Source organism: Rhinolophus sinicus, chromosome 2, assembly GCF_057876585.1.
Source record: "Rhinolophus sinicus isolate RSI-liver-muscle chromosome 2, RSI-T2T, whole genome shotgun sequence".
In the NCBI taxonomy this organism is placed as follows: domain Eukaryota; kingdom Metazoa; phylum Chordata; class Mammalia; order Chiroptera; family Rhinolophidae; genus Rhinolophus; species Rhinolophus sinicus.
The window spans coordinates 13792000-13814282 of record NC_142502.1 but is presented as its reverse complement, the minus strand read 5'-3'; the positions used below and the strand labels follow the sequence as shown (position 1 = coordinate 13814282).

At 42.4% G+C, this 22283-nt stretch overlaps 1 protein-coding gene across 4 annotated transcripts in view; it reads left to right on the top strand.

Moving 5' to 3' along the window:
* AKAP12 (A-kinase anchoring protein 12) overlaps positions 1 to 15923 on the top strand; it is an 82869-nt gene extending 66946 nt beyond the window's left edge. For 3 of the 4 annotated variants that reach the window (XM_019735441.3, XM_019735443.3, XM_088795394.1), the window contains 2 exons: positions 7540 to 12496; positions 13197 to 15923. In XM_019735441.3, coding sequence (XP_019591000.3) covers positions 7540 to 12488 — 4949 coding nt within the window. In that variant the 3' untranslated portion in view covers positions 12489 to 12496; positions 13197 to 15923. The other variant, XM_074333707.2, reaches the window with a different exon arrangement.
* Positions 15924 to 22283: the final 6360 nt, after the last annotated feature.

The following is a 22283-nucleotide window of genomic DNA, read 5'->3' as shown; positions in this document are numbered from 1 at the left end:
TATCTTTCCCGGAGGATATTACTGTTACTAGTTTCCTGTCATTCACCTATTACCTTCTTTCCCAACAGCCAAACCTGCTGAATTGGTCCTCTCCCTGCCACCCCACATCTTTTAGACTGTTCTTTTATGCACTTAACAGCTCCCTTTTTGCTTACGAAGCTAGGATCTTTAACTAATTCAGAACCAGCATGCAGATAGCACATAAAAATACTTTAAAAAATGTTTCTGTTAGAAACAAACTCATAGATACAGACCACATTTTGATGGCTGTTAGCTGGGAGGGGGTTGGGGGTAGGTGAAAAAGGTGAAGGGATTAAGAAGTACAAGATGGTAGTTACAAAACAGTCCCGGGGATGTAAAGTATAGCGCAGGGGATATGGTCAATAATAATATACTAACTATGCATAGTGCTGGGTGAGTACTGTGTCAGGTTACCATTTTGTAAGTTTTATAAATGTGTAGTCACTGTGTTGTACCCCTGAAACTAATATTGTATGTCAACTGTAATTGAAAAATAAAATAAATTTTTTTTAAAAAAGGTTTCTGTTAGCCAGACCCTGGAAAATGTGGGCTGATTTTGGCGTACTATATGCAGTTGAGATGGGAAAGTGAAGAAGGAAGTTCAACACAGAAAGAAGGACTGCAGTCACATTTCACTCGCACTTGGTCCAAAGTGGGGTACAGATGTAGATCTTTACATGACGAGAGGGAGCTAATTCAAGATGTCTGCCTTCTTTTCCTTTGAAGTGTTTATGTTGGAGGTGAAGAAGTAAATATAGGTGCAACATAGCATTTGACTTCACAGAATTTGAAAGGCACCTGAACTTTATGGGTTTGTGGATTTCCACTGTGTCTCTGATCCTGAAGATCTAGGAAGTTGCCAGACTTCCAGTTGGGGGAAGGCTGAGAGCTGTTCAATGCTGCCCTCTTCTGTTTGAAAACTTGTTCAGGAATTCGGACAATGATGTTATACACGTGAATGTGTGATAGTGACGTAGGGTGATAGTGAACCAATGTAGATTGTCTAACAGTAGAGGGATGTAAAAATAAATTGTGCGTTAATGTCAAATTTTGAAGACTATTGAATAATTTACCCAGAAAAAAACACTCAAATGTTAGTAGTGTTTATCTCTGGACATTGTTTTTATGGATGTTATTCTGATTTTCTGTATTTTAAAATCTGCTATTTATATAGATTACTTTTGGAATTGGTAAAAAGTGATTAAAAATAAGTAGTTCTGAAGGAAACAAGCAAAAAAAAAGAAAAGAACCCATTTAGAGCTTTTGTTTTATTATTATTAGAGATGATTGATAGTCCTTCCTTATAACTAGCCTTTGCAGGAAGTACTGCAGGTGGTCTGTGTTACAGGTGAGGACACTAAGAACAGAAACTTCAGGAAATTTCCCCAGGTGCCCGGTGCTAATCACACCAACCTGTCTGTAATTTCGCCTCTTTAAATCTTCTTCCCTCTATGAGAATTCTCTCTCCTTTATGGAGGGTGTGGGAAGAGTATTCTAGTATTTAATACATTGATAACATTTATATTACATTGTATAATGTAAGGCAAAGATCCAGAGTCCTCTGAAATCAGGTAGGGTGAAGCATCACCCTCTCCATTTTTGTTTTCTGTAATTTTATTATCTGCACTTGTTTACTCTTCTGAGTTACTTTTTTAAAACAGTAACTTCAAACTTACAACAAGTGGCAAAAACAAAAACAGTACAGGGAACATCCATATATCCTGTACCCGGATTCACTTATTGTTAATATTTACCTCATTTGCCTCATTATTTACTCTCTCTGTGTTAGAAAACAAAACAAAAACCAATATACAAGTTCCTGTTAAGGTAGACATGAGATATAAAATTTTCTGAACCATTTGAGGTAAGTTATATACATCATGGTCCTTTACTCCTAAATACTTCAGTGTATATTTCCTAAGAATAGAGATATTCCCTTTCATAACCATAGTAGTTATCAATGTCATATAACTTTTAATAATTGCATCATTGCAATACTTTTAAATAATCTACCAACCTTATTCCAGTTTTATCAGTTAATCTATTAATGTCCTTTTTAGCACTTCCCCCTTGTGCTATAAGATCTATCCTTGGATCCATTACATATTATATACATCTTTTAATCTGGAACATTTCTATAGCCTTTGTCTTTTAAAACATTGACATGTTCAAAGCATGTAGTTCTCCTCCCCATTCCCACCACATTTGTTTGTTTTCTCCTGATTCAGTTCAGGTTCTGCATTCTCAGCCACAGGTCTGTCCTTCGCAGAATATGGCCCAAAGTGGCCATCTGTCCCTCATAGGTTTATGTTGAATTCTTGCCTGATTTCCCCACTGTATAATTAATTAGGTTTTCCCCATCATTTCAACTATAAACCACATAAATATTCTACTCCTACTCATCAACCCCCATTTAGCACCCATTGATTCTTGCTTTATCCAGTCTTTACCTTGATGATTGCAAAATGATAATCAGTTGATCTTTTGAATCTGTGAGTGGGTGGGTAGGATATATGTTTTTTCTTTTTTCAAAAGCATGACTGTAACCATGAGAAAACTGCTTTTTACACTGAAATGGAATTTGAATTGCTGTCCACATCAGACTTACAGCAATTTTCCCATCTAAGTGTGGGTGTTGACACATCTAAGTACTTTTTCTTGTCATGAGTGGCATTTACAAATTACAAAAAAGTTACAGTGGTTAATGGAAAAGAAGAATTTTAACACTTTGAAAATGTATGGAATCAATTTTTCTTTTAAACAGATAAGCTTTGTGTTTTGCTCCTATTTAATGCATTGAGTAAGTGTTCTTCTGCCAGCCTTTCACCCCCCCAGAGATGCTACACACCTGGTATATGACCCCGGTCAAGTCATATGACCATTTAAAAAAAATAGACTTTATTTTTTAGAGCAGTTCTCAGTTCACAGCAAAAATGAGTGGAAAGTACAGTGAGTTCCTGTGTGTTCCCTGCCCCATGCATAACCTCTCCTACTGTCAGTATCCCCACTGGAGCGGTACAATTGTTACAGTCCGGGATCCTACAGAGAGACATCATTACCACCCAAAGTCCATAGTTTACATGAGGGGTACTGTTGGTGTCATACCTTCTGTGGGTTTCGTAGTATCACACAAAGTAGTTTTGCTGCCCCCCAAAATCCACTGTGCTCTGCCTGTTCAGCCTTCCCTCCCTCCTCCCCACGGCAACACTGATCTTTTTACCCCTCCACAATTTTGTCTTTTCCAGAATGTCGTATAATTGGGATCATACAGTATGTAGGCTTTCAGATTGGCTTCTTTCACTTAGTAATGTGCATTTTAAGGTTTCTCCATGTCTTTTCAGGGCTTGATAGCTTTTTTTAAAAGTACTTAGTAATATTCCAGTGTCTGGATGTACCAATTTGTGTATCCGTTCACCTGCGGAAAGACATCTTGGTTGCTTCCAAGTTTTTGCAATTATTACCAAAGCTGCTGTAAACATCTGTGTGCAGGTTTTACTGTGGACATAAATTTTCAACTCATTTGGGTAAATACCAAGGAGCATCATTGCTGGATTTTGTGGTCAGAGAATGTTTAGTTTTGTCTTCCAAAGTGGCTGTACCATTTTGAATTCCCACATACAACCATTTTGAAGTCAGTTTATTCCCCCTGTAAACTAGTTTGAGAGACCAAGTAAGGTCTACCATCAAACTCCAAGGCTCTGTGACTATAAATAACTGTAATGGGAACATGGATGAGGTTATAATGCTCAGAAATTAAAGCTCTTACAACCTAGCCAAAGCAGTGACAGATTCCTGCCATGCTGTGTGGGTTTGAGAGTCTACTACTGAATGTGTACTTATGGCTCTGATAGTAGAGGGTTTGGCCACGTGCTCCACTTAATGCAGTGCGTATGACAGAGGCAATTCAGAGGGACCCCACTGGGGTGATGCACAGGGCCTTTTCCTTGCAGGCTTGCTGGGGGCACCCCGCGAGGAGGCTGCGCCCTCTGTGACGTGCAGGGTGGATCCCTGGGGTTGCCGTTAGCGGCTCAGCCCTTGGGCAGCCACCAACCTCCATCCAGCGATGGGGCAGCCGGTAAGAGAAGATTGGGCCTCTCTGGCCTCTGTAGGGTGGCTCCTGATAGGCAGCGGCGCACACCATGCCCTGGTGGAGTAACTTATGCTGTGAGTAGCGTGAGCCCGCCCCCCCCTCCACTACCCCACCCCCGCGACATGGGCGGGACAGCTCTGAGGGCCACAAAGCCTCTGTTAGTGGCGGCCAAAAATGGGTGTGTGGGTTTACATGCTTCTGCCTTCGGCGTGCATTGACCAAGCACGTGGGGCGGTGTTAGGAAGGGATGAGGCGGAAACCGGGTGCACCCGACTCCCGGGGCCGCAGAGCCCCTGCCACCCCTGGACCTCGGCCCGGGCCTGGACAGGGTTTGCCGAGGCCCCAAACACTCCAGTCACCGAGCCTTAACTTAACCTGGAGAATTAAAACAGAACTGCAGGGCAAGGGATTCCCCAGGCCACACGTTTCTTCTTGCCTGAAAAGGACACAGCCTGGAAGACTCTGGCATGAAAGGGGATTGGAATAGAGATTGTGCCAGCTGGAGTCACTAGGGAAGGCCTTTACAGGGGAAGTGGACGGGAGCAGAGATAGAAAACGCTACAGGCCTCAAAAAACCACTAGGATTTAGCAAAGGCCAGAAAGTTGTTTCCACTACGGAGCCTGGAGGCGAGCAAAATGCGCGATGCGAAACAGTGGACCAGGCGTTGCTACTGGGGCTATACTGTGTGTGTGTGTGTGGGGGGGGTGTAGCCGACTAATAGAAAACGAGACCGAAAAATGGCATCTAGGTTTCAATGTGGGTTTGAAGCTGAGTGAGTAGCCACGTGAACGCACGTGGTTTGGGATACAAACCTGTAATGTGCAAGTATGTGATCATAGTTGGCGTTTATGTTAGAAGCTAATTTCAGCGGCCTTGGCTGCCAGGCTCCATAGTGTAAATACCGTCTTGGTCCTGCAGCCATTAGGGATGTTGGACAGCTTCCTGATGTGATCAAAGTAGTATGTTAGGAAGCATGGCGTCTCTATAAGGTCTGTACAGGTTGGGCGGAGTGCAGAAGGCAAGTGCAAAGTGAAATCAGGGGTGAGTTCCGTTTGCCCAGCCTTTGTGCAAAGCACAGAGGCATCATCTGGGCCAATGGGGGGGGGGGGGCGGGATTTATGGAAGATAGTTCTGACAATAGTAGCTCCTAGGATTACTTAGGTCAAAAGAGACTACAGACCAGTAGACATGATTCAAAATTTTTCTGTGATCCTATATACTTTTTTTTATGTGTTCAGCCCATTTATCACTCTATATGAAGAGAATATCTGAATATTGCTAAGTTGTACTGTACTATCAATAGCTGTTTTGTCCCTGTGCTTTGCAGCTGTTTATCTTTGTTTCCCTAGTTTTGACTGTAAACATTCTAATCATCCCAGAATTTAATAAAAAGTATTTTAGAATGAAATATAGAGGGACAATGCAGGGGTCAAGGGGATGGAGAATCGTGTATCTAACACCTGTTTTCTCCCACTTTCAGCAAAATGTCTACATTTTCTAAAGAATTCTAGAAATGTTAGTTATGAGTATGTTTTTACCTCATGCTTGTTGGCAGGAAATTTGTGTTTGTGTTCATTACTAGTAAAATTGTACTAAAATAGTTTATTTTGGGAGTTTGATTTTTTTTCTCTAGTGTATTTCCAATGATATCATTCAGCTTTTTAGAAAAAAGTCACACCTCTTGTGTTGCATTAGAAGTGTTTGTGGAAAGTTTTCTCGTGAGCATACTTTTATAACTGGGGGCATTTGTAAGTAGTAATTCATGCCATAGAAATGCACTTAATTTAAAGAAATCTTTAGATTTATATATAAGCAGGTTTATAAGAACAAATGGAAACTACCAGCATTTTACTTTTATAAGCAACTGAAAAAATCCAGTTCAATTGACCCTACAGATGAAATGAACTGAAATATGGCCTAACTACAGAAGAAAATTCACTTAATGTTATTTCATTTAAGTAAATTATACTTGATGAATGACACAAATGCATATTTAGAGATAATAATGTTCCACATTTTAAAGGCTCAGACTGCTTACCATGGTCCAGGAAGATCCTAGGTAATTGCCTGTAAAAGAACGAACCATATTTTTTGTTAACGCTTGTCCTTAATAAGTAATATGTGAATCTTGATGCAGTAGTATTTTTTGTTTTTCTATTGGGGAAGGGGAACAGGACTTTATTGGGTAACAGTGTGTACTTCCGGGACTTTTCCAAATCAAGTTGTTGTCCTTTCAATCTTAGTTGTGGAGGGTGCAGCTCAGTTGCCGGTTCAGTAGCTGTTGTTAGTAGCAGGGGGCGCAGCCCACCATCTGTTGCGGGAGTTGAGGAGTCAAACCGGCAACCTTGTGGTTGAGAGCCCATGCTTCAACAAACTGTGCTGCCTGGCCACTGGGGAGCTGAGCAGCAGCTCATTGACTTCATTCTAGTCGCTGAGGGCGCAGCTCGCTGGCCCATGTGGGAATCGAACCGGCAGCCCCGTTGCCCAGAGGTGACGCTCTAACCAGCTGAGCCACCTGTCCTCCTGCAGTAGTATTCTTGATGCGGTAGAAGGACTATAAGGATCAAAGTAGAAGTTATGTCTAAATTTATCTATTGGAATTTTTTTTATAAAGAAGTACTCCCCACTTCCTGTTTACTTCTTAGCATCACTTTTGATTTGTGGATTTTTAAAAATAATAATTATTATTCAATGCATTCTAACTCATCACTGTCACTATTTTTTATGTTTAAAAAATAGTGGACCAGAGGGAGTCCGACTTCAAGCTAGCTCCTGTGTCCTTTTGATATGTCCCCCTCGGCTTTTGAGCACCTCCTTTTTGTCATGCTTCATTGTTCCTCTTGCTTTCCCTGACCCAGCCCGGAACTTCCCCAAGGAGTTCTGATCTCTTTTGGGGACTTGTTGAAAAGACTAGATTAATTATCACATAAAATGCCCCTCCTTTAGATTGTCTAGATACTTATTTGTGTTGTTACTTAGCTTATTTCTCTAACCCTACATTTCCTGTAAATTGGAAGTTACGTCTAAAACTTGATGGATTCTAGATCATGGGTGTGATACGTGGTTCCATTTTGCCTTGCTACAGAATGTACATCTGGTTGATCCACCTACCCTTCACGATCCTGTGGTTACTTATATATAAAACTAATTTTTTGATAGTTGAGATTGTTAACTTTCCCTTTATAGGGAACAGAAAGAGCAGAGTGTAGTACCTTGGAACCTGAATTTTTAAAGATCATTTGAAAGAAGTAGACACTGCCTAATGTATTGAGATTCACAAATACTGATAAGACTCTTACCCCATCCTGGAATTGCCTGACATTAAAGAAAGTATTGATTGGTTGTGTTTTTAAATATTTAGTTTTCTTGAATGGTCATCATTTTATCCCCTTTTCTCCCCCACCCCTCTCTTTTTGTCTGTGAATAGTTGGACAGAGAGAATCTGAAGATGTGAGTGAAAGAGACTCAGATAAAGAGATGGCTGCCAACTCATCGGTTGTTCAAGATATCACAAAGGATGGGCAAGAGGAAATGCCTGAAATAATTGAGCAGATTCCTCCTTCAGAAAGCAATTTAGAAGAGCTAACACAACCTGCTGAGTCCCAGACTAATGATGTTGGATTTAAGAAGGTGTTTAAGTTTGTTGGCTTTAAATTCACTGTGAAAAAGGATAAGAGTGAGAAGTCTGACACTGTCCAACTACTCACCGTCAGAAAAGATGACGGTGAAGGAGCAGGAGAATCAGATGGGGCCGGTGACCACCAAGAGCCCAGCCAGGAGACTGGAGAAGCAATACCCAAAGAAAGTGAGCTGAAAAAATCTACAGAGAAACCCGAAGAGACTCTGAAACATGAGCAGAGTAGCACAGAAATTTCTCTTCAAGCTGAGTCTGGTCAAGCACCAGAAGAAGGCAAAGATGGAGAAGAAAAACAAGAAAAAGAACCTACCAAATCTCCTGACTCTCCAACTAGTCCAATGGCCAGTGAAACAGCATCGCCCTTCAAAAAATTCTTCACTCAAGGTTGGGCTGGCTGGCGAAAAAAGACCAGTTTCAGGAGGCCTAAGGAGGATGAGCTGGAAGCTTCAGAGAAGAAAAAGGACCAAGAGCCAGAAAGAGTAGACACAGACGAAAACAAAAAGACAGAAGATACCTCTGAGAAACTGGCTGCTTCTGAACAGCCACACCCACAGGAGACCACAGAGAGTGTTAACAATGCCAGATTATCAGCTGAATATGAAAAAGTGGAGCTGCCCTCTGAAGGTCAAGTGCAGGGATCTCCTGAAGAGAAATTTGCCCCTTTGGCAACAGAAGTATTTGACGAAAAAGTAGAAATTGTTGCAGAAGTCCATGTTAGCACTATAGAGAAGAAAACTGGGGAGCCGAAAACTGAGGTAGGAGAAATGGAAGAGTCCTTGCTATCTGAAAAACTGGTTGAAACCAATGCTGAACTTCGGGAAGGTGAACCTGCCGAAGAGCTGGTGAAGACCAAAGCAGTGTGTGCCCCTGGAGGGGACCATACCCAGCCATCTGAACCAAGTCCTGATGACAAAGCATTGTCTACACACCCTGAAGGCATCGTAAGTGAGGTAGAAATGCTGTCATCACAAGAGAAAGTTAAGGTACAAGGAAGCCCTTTAAAAAAACTTTTTACTAGCACTGGCTTAAAAAAGCTTTCTGGAAAGAAACAGAAAGTGAAAAGAGGAGGAGGAGATGAGGAGTCAGGGGAACATCACCCAGTTGCAGCAGAGTCTCCAGATAGTACAGATGAACAAAAGGGCGAGAGCTCTGCTTCATCCCCCGAAGAACCTGAGGAGATCACGTGTCTAGAGAAAGGCATAGTGGATGCCCACCAGGAGGAGGAAGTTGAAGAGGGAACTACTTCTGATGGAGAGAAAAAGAGAGAAGGGGTTACTCCCTGGGCATCTTTCAAAAAGATGGTGACGCCCAAGAAACGTGTTAGAAGGCTTTCTGAAAGTGATAAAGAAGATGAATTAGATAAGGTGAAGAGTGCCACCTTGTCATCCACAGAGAGCGCAGCCTCTGAAACCCAAGAGGAAGTAAAAGGACATGGAGAAGAGCAAAAGCCAGAAGAACCAAAGCGCAAGGTTGACACTTCAGTCTCTTGGGAAGCTTTAATTTGTGTGGGATCATCCAAGAAAAGAGCAAGAAAAGCATCATCTTCCGATGAGGAAGGGGGACCAAAGCCAATGGGTGGAGAAAGCCAAAAACCAGATGAAGCAGGAAAAGACAAAGAAGCAAGACCAGACACTATCCCTGCTAGTTCCCAAGAGCACGATCAGGCGCAAGGAAGCTCCTCACCTGAGCAAACGGGAAGTCCCTCTGAAGGGGAGGGAGTCTCCACCTGGGAGTCATTTAAAAGATTAGTCACTGCAAGAAAAAAATCAAAGTCAAAACTGGAAGAGAAAAATGAAGACTCTGGAACTGGTATAGAACATTCAGCTTCAGATATTGAACCCGGGAAAGAAGAGTCTTGGGTTTCAATTAAGAAATTTATTCCTGGACGAAGAAAGAAAAGGTCAGATGGAAAACAAGAACAAGCTGCTATTGAAGATACAGGGCCGACAGAAATCAACGAAGATGATTCTGATGTCCCAGCCGTAGTACCCCTGTCTGAGTATGATGCAGTGGAAAAGGAGAAAATGGAAGCACAGGAAGCCAAAAAAAATGAGAAGTCTCAGGTGGTTTCTGTGTCTGAGGAGCTCAGTAAGAGTCTGGTTCATACGGTGACAGTGACTGTCATTGATGGGGCAAGGGCCCTTCCCGATATTGAAGAAAGGTCACCGTCTTGGATATCTGCTTCAGTGACAGAACCTCCCGGACCAGCGGAAGATGAAGCCAAACCACCAACTGGAGAGGTATTTGAAAGAGAAGTCATTGCAGAGGAAACCCCCGTTGTTACTAAAACTCTGCCTGAGAGCCAAGATGCTGGTGATGACACGATCATTAGTGAGGTGGAATTAACCTCTGAAGCTGTGACAGCTGCAGAAACTACAGAGGCATTTTGTGCTGAAGAAGCCACGGAAGCTTCTGGTGCTGAAGAGACCACCGACATGGTTTCAGCTGTTTCCCAGCTGACTGACTCTCCAGACACCACAGAGGAAGCAACGCCAGTTCAGGAGGTGGAAGGCAGCGTGCCAGACATGGAAGACCAAGAGAGGCGAACTCAAGAGTTCCTACAGGCGGTGGCAGAAAAAGTTAGAGAAGAATCACAGCTGCCTGATACCAGATGGCCAGAAGACACAGTTCAGCCAATGCCAAAAGTAGAATCAAAAATACTAGAGAAGGTGGAAGAAGCCGAAGAGGATTCTCAACTGCTGGATCTGAAGAAAGAGATGGATGTAGTGGTGAAAGTATGTGCAGAAGAAACTGAAATGGAGAATTTGACACAAGGGAGGGTAATTGTGCAGGCCGCCCCAGATTGCTTTGAAAAAGTTCCTCAAGTCACAGAGGGTGTAGAGTCCAGTGAGCTTATAACCACTTGTCAAGCTGAAACCTTGGCTGGGGTAAAATCAGAGATTGTACTGGAACAGCCTGTTGCCCCTGACTCAGCTGAAACTCTTACAGACAGTGAGACCAATGGAAGTACCCCAGTTGCAGATTTTGAAGCGCTACACATAACACAGCAAGACAAGATCATGGAAATCCATGAAGAGAATGAGATTGCATCTGTTACACAACCACAGGTCACAGAAGCAGAGGCAGTTCCTGCACTGAAAGAGATGCCTCCAGCAGCACCTTCTGGTTTTCAGTCCCAGGAAGAGAATATAGAACATTCAAAAATGGACGATGTTCTAGAACATACAGATAAAGAGATATCCATGGACACTGGACCCATTCTTTCAAAGGCTGAGGTGATTCAAGAGGCTGGCCAGTTTACTGATGAGGAAATCAAAGATGGACCATTTCTAGAAGGACTTGAGGTGTCTACAGACACAGAAATAACGGTCAGTCAGAAAGAGAGCATTGAAGATGCCCCTAAAGATGAAGTTACTCCAGTTACTGTAGAAGCTGACTTTCAAAAGAATGATATTGAACTCCAGAGTCATACGCAGTCTCTTCCAACCCCAGTGGAGAGAGAGATGATAGTTCAAGTAGAAAGAGAGGAAATGGAAGCAAAGCCAACCCCAGTGAATGAAGAGAAACTTGAGCCAACACCAGCTGAAGAAGAACTCAGTAAGCAACTGGTTCAGACCGTTCATGCGACCGTCCTAGATGGGGAAAAGGGAGTTACCAGTTTGTATGAAAGCTCTCAGCTAGTTCAAGAGGAAGTGATACGCACAGAAATGCCAGTTCAAAGCTCTGAGGCATCATTACCTCTCATAGCTGCAGCAGTAGAGGAGAAGGTCTTAGGAGAAACTGTCAAGATTTTAGGAACAGCTGCACCTTTGGAGTCTGCACGTGCACATTTAGAACCGGAAGAAAAATCCTCTGCAAAAGATGAAGACTTGACTGCTCAGCGGGGGGACGTGGCAGTGCCCACAGGAACTGAGTCTCAGGCAGAAGCAACACCAGTTGGAGTATCTGCTACCCCTGGGAAAGGCATCAGTGCTGACCTGGAAGGAGATAAAACCACATTCCAGAAAGGGGAGGCAGGTGAAGACCATGAGCAGGTTAGTCATCAGGAAGTCCAAGTGAGTGAAACAAGAGAGGAAGATTTCAAGGCTGAAAAGGAGATTTTGAAACTTAAGACTGAGAGCCATAAAATTGTCCAAAATGTGATTCAGACAGTCGTTGACCAGTTAGAAAGTCCAGAAGAAACAGCCACTGATTGCCAGACACCGGCTCAACTGATAAAAGCTGACAACCAGAATGCTGGACAGAAGGTTGAAAAAGAAGAAGGGGAACTTCAGGCCTCTGTAGGGGATGAAACACAAACTGCTGCCGTCGAGGCGTCCGCACTAACCACCATGGAACATTCAGATATTTCCAAAGATGTGAATGGAGCTGCAGAAGAGACCATGCCCACTGAGGTCAAAAGTGCCAGTGTAAATGACCAGCAGCTTAAAGAAGTAGTTCTCCCAATCCAGGAAGAGAGAGAAGCAACTGGAACAAAGTCTGTGCTGGAAGGTGATGACCGTGCTGGGTTAGGAGAAAGAATAGAGAAGTCACTGTCTGGATCCCAAGAAGATGAAAGAGGTGACACTGTCAATGACCCTGAGACCCAAACCTCAGCCCTGGAGAATGCTGAGCCGTTAACCAAAGAGTCCCCAGATGCAAATGGACCCAAACTCAACGCAGTAGAATTTCAGGATGCAGAAGGGCATAGCGAGTCAGGAAAAGAGATCAAAACACAAACACAGGAGACACAGAAACGAGATAGAGAGGCAGCAACATCAGAAATGACAGAATCCTAAAACATCATGTAAGTAGTCCTTTTCTTCTAAATTTTTTTCCGGGAGAACTTGAGATCTTGCTTTCTGGCATATGTCATCAAATAATTGTGGTTTTATGCAGAACCCCCAATTGGGGAAATAACTTTCAACTGGATGTAGGTTAATTTCCTTTTTTTTTTCTCATTGAAATGCCAGTATTATAGGTGTCATGAAAAAAATAATTTCTTTTTACCCTCAATGTGGCTGCTTTCAAAAAAAAATAATAAAGGGGCATGTGTGTACACAAGTGTGCGTGTGTGTGTGTGTTGGGCTGAACACCTAAGAAATACGTTGTGCTCACTCAGCCCCATACCAACTAGTCTATTGAATTTTTTTTTTAATAACTAGAAGCCCAAAGAAAGTGTATATTTTACTGCTTGAAATTCCGTTTATTGCTCTGTAGGGGAAAAAATGGATTTTTTTCCGATAGGAGTCACCAACATTTTTTTTTTTTTTTTAAATTCAGGCATGTGACGAGCCAGACTGTTGGTGTCAGGGAACTGCAGGCATTCGTTTTGAGGTCTCCGAGTGTAATATGTTATGGACCCTCCCCCTCTTTATTATTCTTACGGAATTAAACTGGTATTAGGGTCTCCACTGACGGCAGCTTACCTTCACCACTATTCTGTTGTTAGCTAAAAGAGAGAAGAAAAGATTGCAGTTACTTTTCATTCATTCTTTCTTCTACAGTTACACTCTTGTATTTGCAAGACCAGAACATGAAGACAAGAAGTAGAGGAAAATCAGAGCTGCTGATGAGACTCAAGACCAATATTTCAGAACTTTGGGAACCGAGGAACAGGCACATCATCCGATCTCATTTCTAGAGAACCCCCGACAATCCTGAGGCTTCATCAGGAGCTATAACCACTTAACATTTCCTCTTTTCAAGACCACCCTGTTGTTTGTTTTCCCTTGCTACCATATAATGTTTCTCATTTAAAGTCCTAAATTCTTAACCTGGAACTGGAGTTGGCCATACCTACTTCTGCTTCTCAAACTGGAGTATCGTTCTTTATGTATTTATATGTATGTTTTAAGTAATCCTCCTCCTGTATCTATTGTATATTTTTTCTTAATGTTTAAGGAAATGTGCAGTATAGTACATTTCTTTTGTATCACACAATATATGACAGGGCATGCAGCTATGGTGAATGAAGCCTTGGGAAGCTTTAAGCCTCCATTATAACCTGTGAAAACAGAGCTTCCTAGAAATAGCATTCCTGATCAGAAGCTACAATTCTTATGTTAAAATTCAGTAAGGACTAGGTCTGTGTTTAATACAACTCTGAAATTGGTCACTTTCCTATTATGCACAGTGTGCTAAAATGAAGAAAGCATTTTTTTGGAAACATACAGAATGTTCCGTTGTTACTGTGAAATTTTTTCTTTCTGGCCCAGTGGAAGTTGGAAGGAAGTTTTTTTTTCAGTAGCGGATTAATTTTTTAAGTTTTTTTTCTCCAAATTGTTACGGTTGTTTGGACAGATGAGTGTGCTTAATCCTGAGGCATAGTAGTGAAATGTTTTTCATACTATCAGGAAAAGAACTGACTCTTTTAAGATTTTGATTCTACTCTTACATGCTGGCCCGTATTCAAACACAGCATGAAACAAGTCAGGTTCTCTACACATGGTATTTTGATAGATGCTGGATTGTGTCTGTGCCATATTTTGCCCACTCTTTTAAGAATAATGTTGCATTATATTATGTTCATTTGGATAAATTGTGATTTGACAACTAATTGAAATAAAACATTTGCTTCACTTAGATTTGCTGGTTTTATTAGATACTAGAAAGCCCGGAACATATGTTTGCTGCCTTCTAAAAGCAGAAAAAGCTAGAACTTTGTAATGTAGTTGCTACATGATGTCACCACTTTACCCCTGTTTGAGTTGATTTTCAGAGGAAATCATAGCAGATAGTTATCTGCCAAAATAAACCAGGAGCTTTACAGATTGACGATACTGGTATAATGCCACCATCCGGAGGTGTTTTCCATAAAAGGTTGATTTTCTGTGTTAATATTTGTTAATGACTAACGTTTCTAGAAAGAAATTTTAAGGCTTAATAGTAAATATGCCTTGCCTAACAAGTGATCTTGGAATTTTCTTTTTAATACTAAAATGATTTAAGATTCTTATTAATAGATAAAGGATTCTGTCAAACCATCACCACACAAAGAACAGTCACCTATCTACCATAAAATTCCACTTTTTCACGTGTAGAATTGGTCTGGCATATATAGTTCGTAAATTTTACTCAAACTCAGTACTCTAGTTTGAGAACTTCTTTGACTGCCAATTAATGATTTTTAAAGCATAACATTCTAGAAAGACTAGAATAGTTTTAGCAGAAAGATAAATTGCTATTAAAACTGGAAAGTCCTTTCTCATATACCAACCAACCTGACTACAATAAATTGGCTAAAGTAGAAAGATACCTCATAACAGTGTATGGCCTTGTAGTTGGAAAACATTTAGTATTCTTTTTAGGAGTTACTCTCATATATAACCACCTGTGTTTAATTATTAAAATTAAAACAAAACAAAACCAAAAACCCTATGATCTATAAACAGCTTTCTTTTGCCAACTTGAGACAACAAAACACGAAGTGCTGGTGTCAGTTTTTGAAGATCAACTAAAAAGTATTGGAGATGACAGCATTTGTAGGGAGTTCATGACAGAGCCAAATATTGACTTAACTTCCTGCCTGTGGCAGGAAGAAACTTTGTGCTATTTTGAACAGATTAAAGATTTGTGTAGTCTGGTAAACAGTGTTTTGGTTTCAATTCCATCCTGCCACCTCATCCCATTTGTATTGATTGATATGTAGCCAGGTCATCACAATTGGTCTGCTTCATGACTGTGCTTTTCCTCCTATACCTGGATGTGCCCTGGATTACTTCTGTACAAGCTCTGTACCTACGTCAATTAAGCAACGCTGTTTTATTAAGAGGGATGCTATTAACAGTAACGTGAAAGGACAATTCTGTATTCTAATTCTAAAGCAGCTGTTAATTTATGAAGTTCATAATAATCAAATGTAAACTGCAGAAATTGGAGCAAGTGCCTAAATTTTGCTATTTTTGGCATTACTATGGAACCATGTACAATAGAAAGCAATGCAAGACTTATAAACTCTCGCCACTTCTTGTAATTGAGGACAATAAAATGTTCCCCTTCAGGTTATTTTGCTAATGGTACAGGAATTGACTCTCTCTGTACACATTTACTTTGTTACAGAATTTTCCTTTGATATTTGGAGCTACAGATAGTCAAGGGCTGAAATTTTTAGCTTTCAGTGTAAGCTTCAAACCTAGCAGTTTCCTTTAATCTGAGACAATATTTGATTCCTGGTTCTGTTTGGGGGCAAATTTTTCATTTATCGAAATAAAATGCAACCTAATTAAATGCCATGGATTTTTCTCCCTGTAATTTTTAAACACATTTTTAATTGGGGAATATTGGGGAACAAGGTGTTTTTCCAGGACCCATCAGCTCCAAGTCAAGCTGTCATTTTCACTCTAGTTGTGGAGGGCGCAGCTCTCTGGCCCATGTGAGAATCGAACTAGTGACCGGGTTGTTAATGAGTACTGCGCTCTAACCAACTGAGCCAACCGGCCACCCTTCTCCCTGTAATTTAATTCAGGTTTGATTACTTTTCGCTTTACTGTTGGCGATATTCATCTGCTTCTACTTTTAACTAGTAGGCATCCTTTGCCACACTGTCCACAAAGCATCATGGGAGTTTGGAATATACTAGGAGATGTGTGAATGCATAAAAATCAATGATTCTTAACATTTTTCGGTCAGGGACCGCTTTAATTAGAAACTTATTAAACCTCTGGCTGACCTCCAACTCACAAAAATGAACACAGTTTTATGTACAGTTTTTTGAATAGTCACAGACACTCTGAAATCCTAACCAACAACCAGAACTAAGGGTAGAAACCCCTTATCCAACTCGTCAAGAAAGGAAATGGACACAGTCCAAGGATTCTAGGTAGTAAGAGGCTGGAACCTGAATACAACAAATGTCAGATAACCAAGTCTACATGACGATTGATTTACACTGATTCTGGACAGGTTGTCATCTACCGGACAACCTGGCACCGTTTTTGTGTAAATGTAAGTTTCTCTTCACCACCAATTCCTCACCGTCTCTAGCCTAGATCACTGGAATTAGGGAAATGTCCTGGGGCCTACTTTTATGTATGAAAAGGTTGAGATTTAGATCACCAGCTTTTTAGGTGCTAACAGGTTTTGGTTCAGGTAACCAGGACTTGGGGATGGCGTGGTGGTGAAGATAATTTTTTTTTTTTTAATGCTGTCACAGCTTAAAAATCAACCCCATTTTTTGATACTGAAATATTACCAGCTTATTGATATTAACATTTTTTAACACCAGAGAAGTGTTACATCTAATCTCTTAAAAGAAGCTTCACTATCACACTCGTATTTGGAGACCAGAGATTAACATTACTAAGTGATGAAATGAGGACCCTATGTGTTATTTTCCCACAACAGGATATTGAGTACTAAAGCCTAGCTCTAACGGCACATTGTGCTTTTTCTTCTATTTGTTCTAAACCAGATAACTTGGTAAAATTAATGAGCACAGAAGCAATACTATAAATTACGCTAATGTAAAACCACACTGTGCTTGATCTTGCTTATCCCTGTTAGCCTTAAGAGCTCACTTAATTCCTGGAAAAGCAGATGGTGTTGCCTGTAGAACTGGAAACCTGAACACAATTAAGGTTCTTTTTAAAGACTTTACAGAAATGATACTGCAGAGTTGGCCAGCGGGCCATTTTAAGGAATGGGATTAATTCTAAGATGTCATTAAAATTTTAGCAGGAAAAGTGGTGCCATCTACCCTACACTAATGATTCCCAAGGCAATGCTGAGGGTTGTGGCACCGCACCATTCTACTCTCCTGTAGAGTTTTTGGTTGTCCTAGTGGCTCGGGTGTTACTAGAATTTAATGAGTTGGGACCACAGACGTTTGTGATCCTGCAAAGCCCAGGACAGCCCTTCTTAAGAAAGGATTTTCTACCTTAAATGCCAGTGCATCTAGAGAATTGCTTCTGGCTTCCAGACAATGAAAGGCTGGAGATTGTGAGGAGACTAACATGTTATAATAGTCTAGGCAGGAACTGATAATAGCCTATACTAAAGTAGTGGCAGTTTGGCTGGAGAGATGTGGGTGAGATCAAGAGATATTAGGAGGTAGAATCAACAGGACACAATATCTGATTTTCTGTCATGGGAACAGTGTAGGGTGAAGAAGGAAGTTTCTGGATTGCCAACCTGAATATGGGGCCAAGTACTGACGTGGGTCTGGGTGAGGAGATAATACAAGTTTTGGAAATGTTCAATTAGAGAGGCCTATGAGATCTCCAAGGGTAAATGGAGGATGGGGAGTTGGATAGATGGGTCTTGTAAACAGAAAAGAGTTCAGAGACATCATGGCTCTTCTGTGCTCACTATGTCCTTGGAGACACAGGGAAAAGTAACCTATCCAAGATCCTGGCAACATTTCTTAAAACTTCATGCACAAACTATGGCTAGGAAAGATGAGGCTTTAGAATTCACTTACCCTGTCATAGCAGTTTCCGTGTTTCAGAATGCATAACTTAGTACTTCACAAGATTTTTCCTGTTGTGCAAGTGCTTTGTGAACCAGAAAGCCAAAGGCACCATAGTGCACCAATATTAGTACTAGAAGAGAAGAAATTTTAAAATTGTCCACCAGAAGCAACGCTGTGACTGCTGATGACTGTTGTGTCCTTGAATATTTTGATAGATTCAGAATAATGACATTTATCTTAAAATTTCATAAATACACGTCTCACTCAGACATGCTCTTTTTTAGAGAGGAAACGTACACTTTGTGTCATTTGTATTTCTTTCCTCTCCTCTCTCTCGCCTTTTGAGCATTTGTGGCCTGTTAGCCCATCTCCCAGGGACTCTTTGAAAGGGTGAGTGCAACGTGGGGTGGGGGCTCTGGTTGGGAGGGGGCCAACCTGCGGTCTCTTCCCAGTCACTCCCGAGCCACACCAGGCCTGGTATCATTCAAGCTCCTGGTTCTCTCTGGCTGACTGACTTCTGACCTTTGTCTGCTTAGGAGCGTTTCTAACTGAAAAGATAAAACAATTCTTTAGTCCATCTTTTTTTACTAACAAAAATACTATAAAAATAAATTTAAACGACTAGGAAGGATTTCCGAGGCAGTGTGATGGTAGCAGAAAGGGCCCTGGATGGGAGACCTGGGCTCTGTAATAACACTAAGTAGTTGTATGATCTTGGCCAGTGACCTCGCACCATTTTGTCTCCTCATCTGGACACTTCCTCTCTTATACTAAGGAGGACCGTCTAGGAGGCCTCAACAACGACGTAGGGTATTTGGCGACTTTTCTGTGCTTACAGGTTAACGAGGGTGTAATGCAGGGTCCCAGCTCCTACTCCCGCCATAAGAATGCAGGACATGGTGAGGCCAAAAAGGAACACCCACGGAGCCATAGATAGGGGAGTCATACCACTATATTCTCGCTGGCAGCTGGTTGAGACACAAAAGCAAACATCTACCAATACCCCAACAGAAGGACTTCCTGCACCCCAGTCTCACTGGCTGCCGGGCGAGACACAGGAAGTAGGATCCACACAATCTGCAATCCGCCATCCACACTTGCTAACTGCACTTGCCAGCTGCAAGCTGCTGCCCGCTTCTCTACCAACCAAAAAACTCAACCCACTAGCGTAGCCATGGCAGTTATATCAGTGGCCAATGGCTAACCGGTAACAGCTGATGGCCATCTAATAACCAAGCCAGCACCTTTCCACGTGAGGCCGACAGCCTGGGAACTGCTCTCTGGGCCTCCGTTCCCACAGAGGGCATTTAGAATGAGAACAGGAAGGTTTAGAATAAATCCCAGGGTTTCTCAAGTAGCCCTTCTTCTAAGGGCTCAATGCTTATGTCCCACTAAAAGGCACTTTCTTCAAAGAAAGAAGCATGTCAGAAATGGCACAGATCCCTTTCCGGCCCTTTATTAGCTCCCCTGGTTATTTTAATTCCGAGGAGAAAATAGAACCAAGAAAGGATAGTAATACCGTAGCAGAAATTATGTAGTAATGCTGTGGTTCCCACAATGTGGCTACCGGTATCATCATCATCATCATCATCATCATCATCGTCATCTGGGAACCTGTTCAAGGTACAAATTCGTGGGCCCACCCCCCACTGAGGGTGGGGACTGTAATTGAAGCAGAGCCAGTTGGGAGCCACATAGTAGAGGCCTCCTGAGTGTCTGGCCTCACCTTTCCTTACCTACCTATAGCTTAACGATAGCTCATCCCCCCTGCGGCTTGAGCTCAGAAAGTCCCCTGTCCCACCCAATTCCCTGTTTTAGAAAATTACCCTGCAATTTGTGATTAATATCCTTAGGCTTATTGATCACAATCTCCTGGGTTGCTGATGACACTGGAGAACCTCGTTGCCAGAGGAAAGGCTTCATGCAGACCCCTGGAACCTTCAAGTAGCCTCTGGAGGAATGCCCAGATTTCCCTTAAATACCCAAGCCCGTTGTCCTGCGGGGTGGCCTGCGGGGTCTCTGGTTCCACTCCCCACACAAGAACGCAGGACATGGTGAGGCCAAAAAGGAACACCCACGGAGCCATAGATAGGGGAGTCATACCACTATATTCTCACTGGTGGGTGGGTTGGAGACACAGGAGGCAGGAGCCACATGATCCGCAGTCTATACTCCGCCGTCTGGCAGCTCAGCCACCATCTTCTTGCTAGCCCCCATTTTCTGCTAGTGTAGCCATGGCAGTTATATTAGTGGCCAATGGCTCACTGGTTACCGCTAACGGCCAACTAGCCACAGCTGATGGCCATCCAATCACAGTTGATGGCCATTTACTACCTGAGCCAGCACCTTTCCACGTGAGGTCGCGAGCCTGGAAACAGCACTCCTGGCTCTGTCCCCACACCCCTCTGAGAAAGGAAGGCAGTTTTTGGAGGTGTTAATCCGCTGCCTACTCAGACCACCGCTGTTCTGATAATAAACACTTATTCTATGGCCCAACTCCTGTTTAGGTCTATTGGCTGAGCGGCGCAGGCGGCACGAGTTCCAGACATGGTTGCCCTCAGGTTTCATAACGTTTTATCAAGCTTTGTAGGAGATTCTGACATACTGAAGTTTAGGACCACTGTAGTAATTTAAACCTGTAAGACGGATTTAAGTTAATTGCCTTAATAACAGAACAAACAGGTTAACAGTTTGTGGGGACAGAGCCCCAGAAAGCAGTTTCCAGGCTCTTGGCCTCACATAGAAAGGTGCTGGCTCTGTTGGTAGATGGCCATCAGCTGTGGCTAGTTGGCTGTCAGCTGTAATCAGTGAGCCTTTGGCCACTAATATAACTGTTGTGGCTACGCTAGCAAAAAATGGGGGCTAGCAAGAAGATGGTGGCTGAGCCTGCAAGCAGTGCAGTGAGGGTTGCAAACAGTGTGGCTCCTGCTTCCTGTTTCTCCAACCCAGCCACCAGCGAGAATATAGTAGTATGACTCCCCTATCTATGGCTCCGTGGGTGTTCCCTTTTGGCCTCACCGTGTCCTGTGTTCTTATGTGGGGAGTGGGAGCTGAGACCCTGCAGGCCGCCCCGCACGACACCTGTGTTCTTGTGCAGGGGGCGGGAGCAGAGACCCCGCATGACACCCCGCACGACAAATGGCCCGGTGAGCAGGGTCCCCTGCACGACACAGTTGAAAAAGATTCCCCCTTCCTGACCTCCCCTACCCCACCCCACCGTCCACCCAATTGCTTCTAGCCCACAGAAATGTTTGCACATTTGGGAAAATATCATTTGAGCCATGTCGGGGGTTGAATCCTGGCTGTCTCTAATTGGTTGGGTAAGCCTCAGAAAAGTTACTTCTCTTGGCATCAGTTTCTTCAGCTGTAAAAATGAGACACATGCTGATAGGATCTCATTCCTGCCCCCCCCCCCCCCCCCCCCAGTCCTTCAGCTGACAATGAATTCTTTACAGGAAGCGATCTTCACCATGACCTGGAAATTTGGGCAGGGCACATACATTTCCCAGAGCAGAGCACAAGCTTGATTCAAGAATTTAATAACCTTTTCTAATACTCAAAAATATTTTTGAATGAAACCACAGAGTATCATCTCATCCTGGTCTATTTTTTTCACACTCAAGATTCTCAGTATAGTTTTTATTTTATAGAGAGCTGTTAACAGTTGAGTTTATATTCTTCCAGTGTGTTTAAGGAACTAGTTCTAGGAAAGGTAGATTCATTGCTCTGTATCTTAATATAATTACCCTTTTATTTGCTTAAAAGTTTCTAAGCCTGTATCTTGCTTACCAGCAAATGACGAATAGCAATAATTTGTTCTACACAAAAATGGGGGACTAAAACAAAGCAAAATGCAATTTAAATATTTTGACGGTTCTGAAAATTGTCATGAAAATGCAGTCAACCTGAAGAACAAGTTACTATCCATTACAATCAACTACACGCCCCATAAAAAAAATTGTCTTAGAATTCCTTCCTAGTGAATTAGTGAAGAGCTCCCCATCCCCCATCGAATTCCCAGCGAAATTGCAGGAGGTACCACACAACACACCTTCCTCCCTACCCATCCTTCTAGGTGCTTGCATGTTTGTAAAGATACCTAGCAATTTGTGTTTCACATGAAGTGCATGTCTAAGGCCTGACATTTGAGCTAAAGGGTTCATTTTGGATGCCTTGGCCTCTT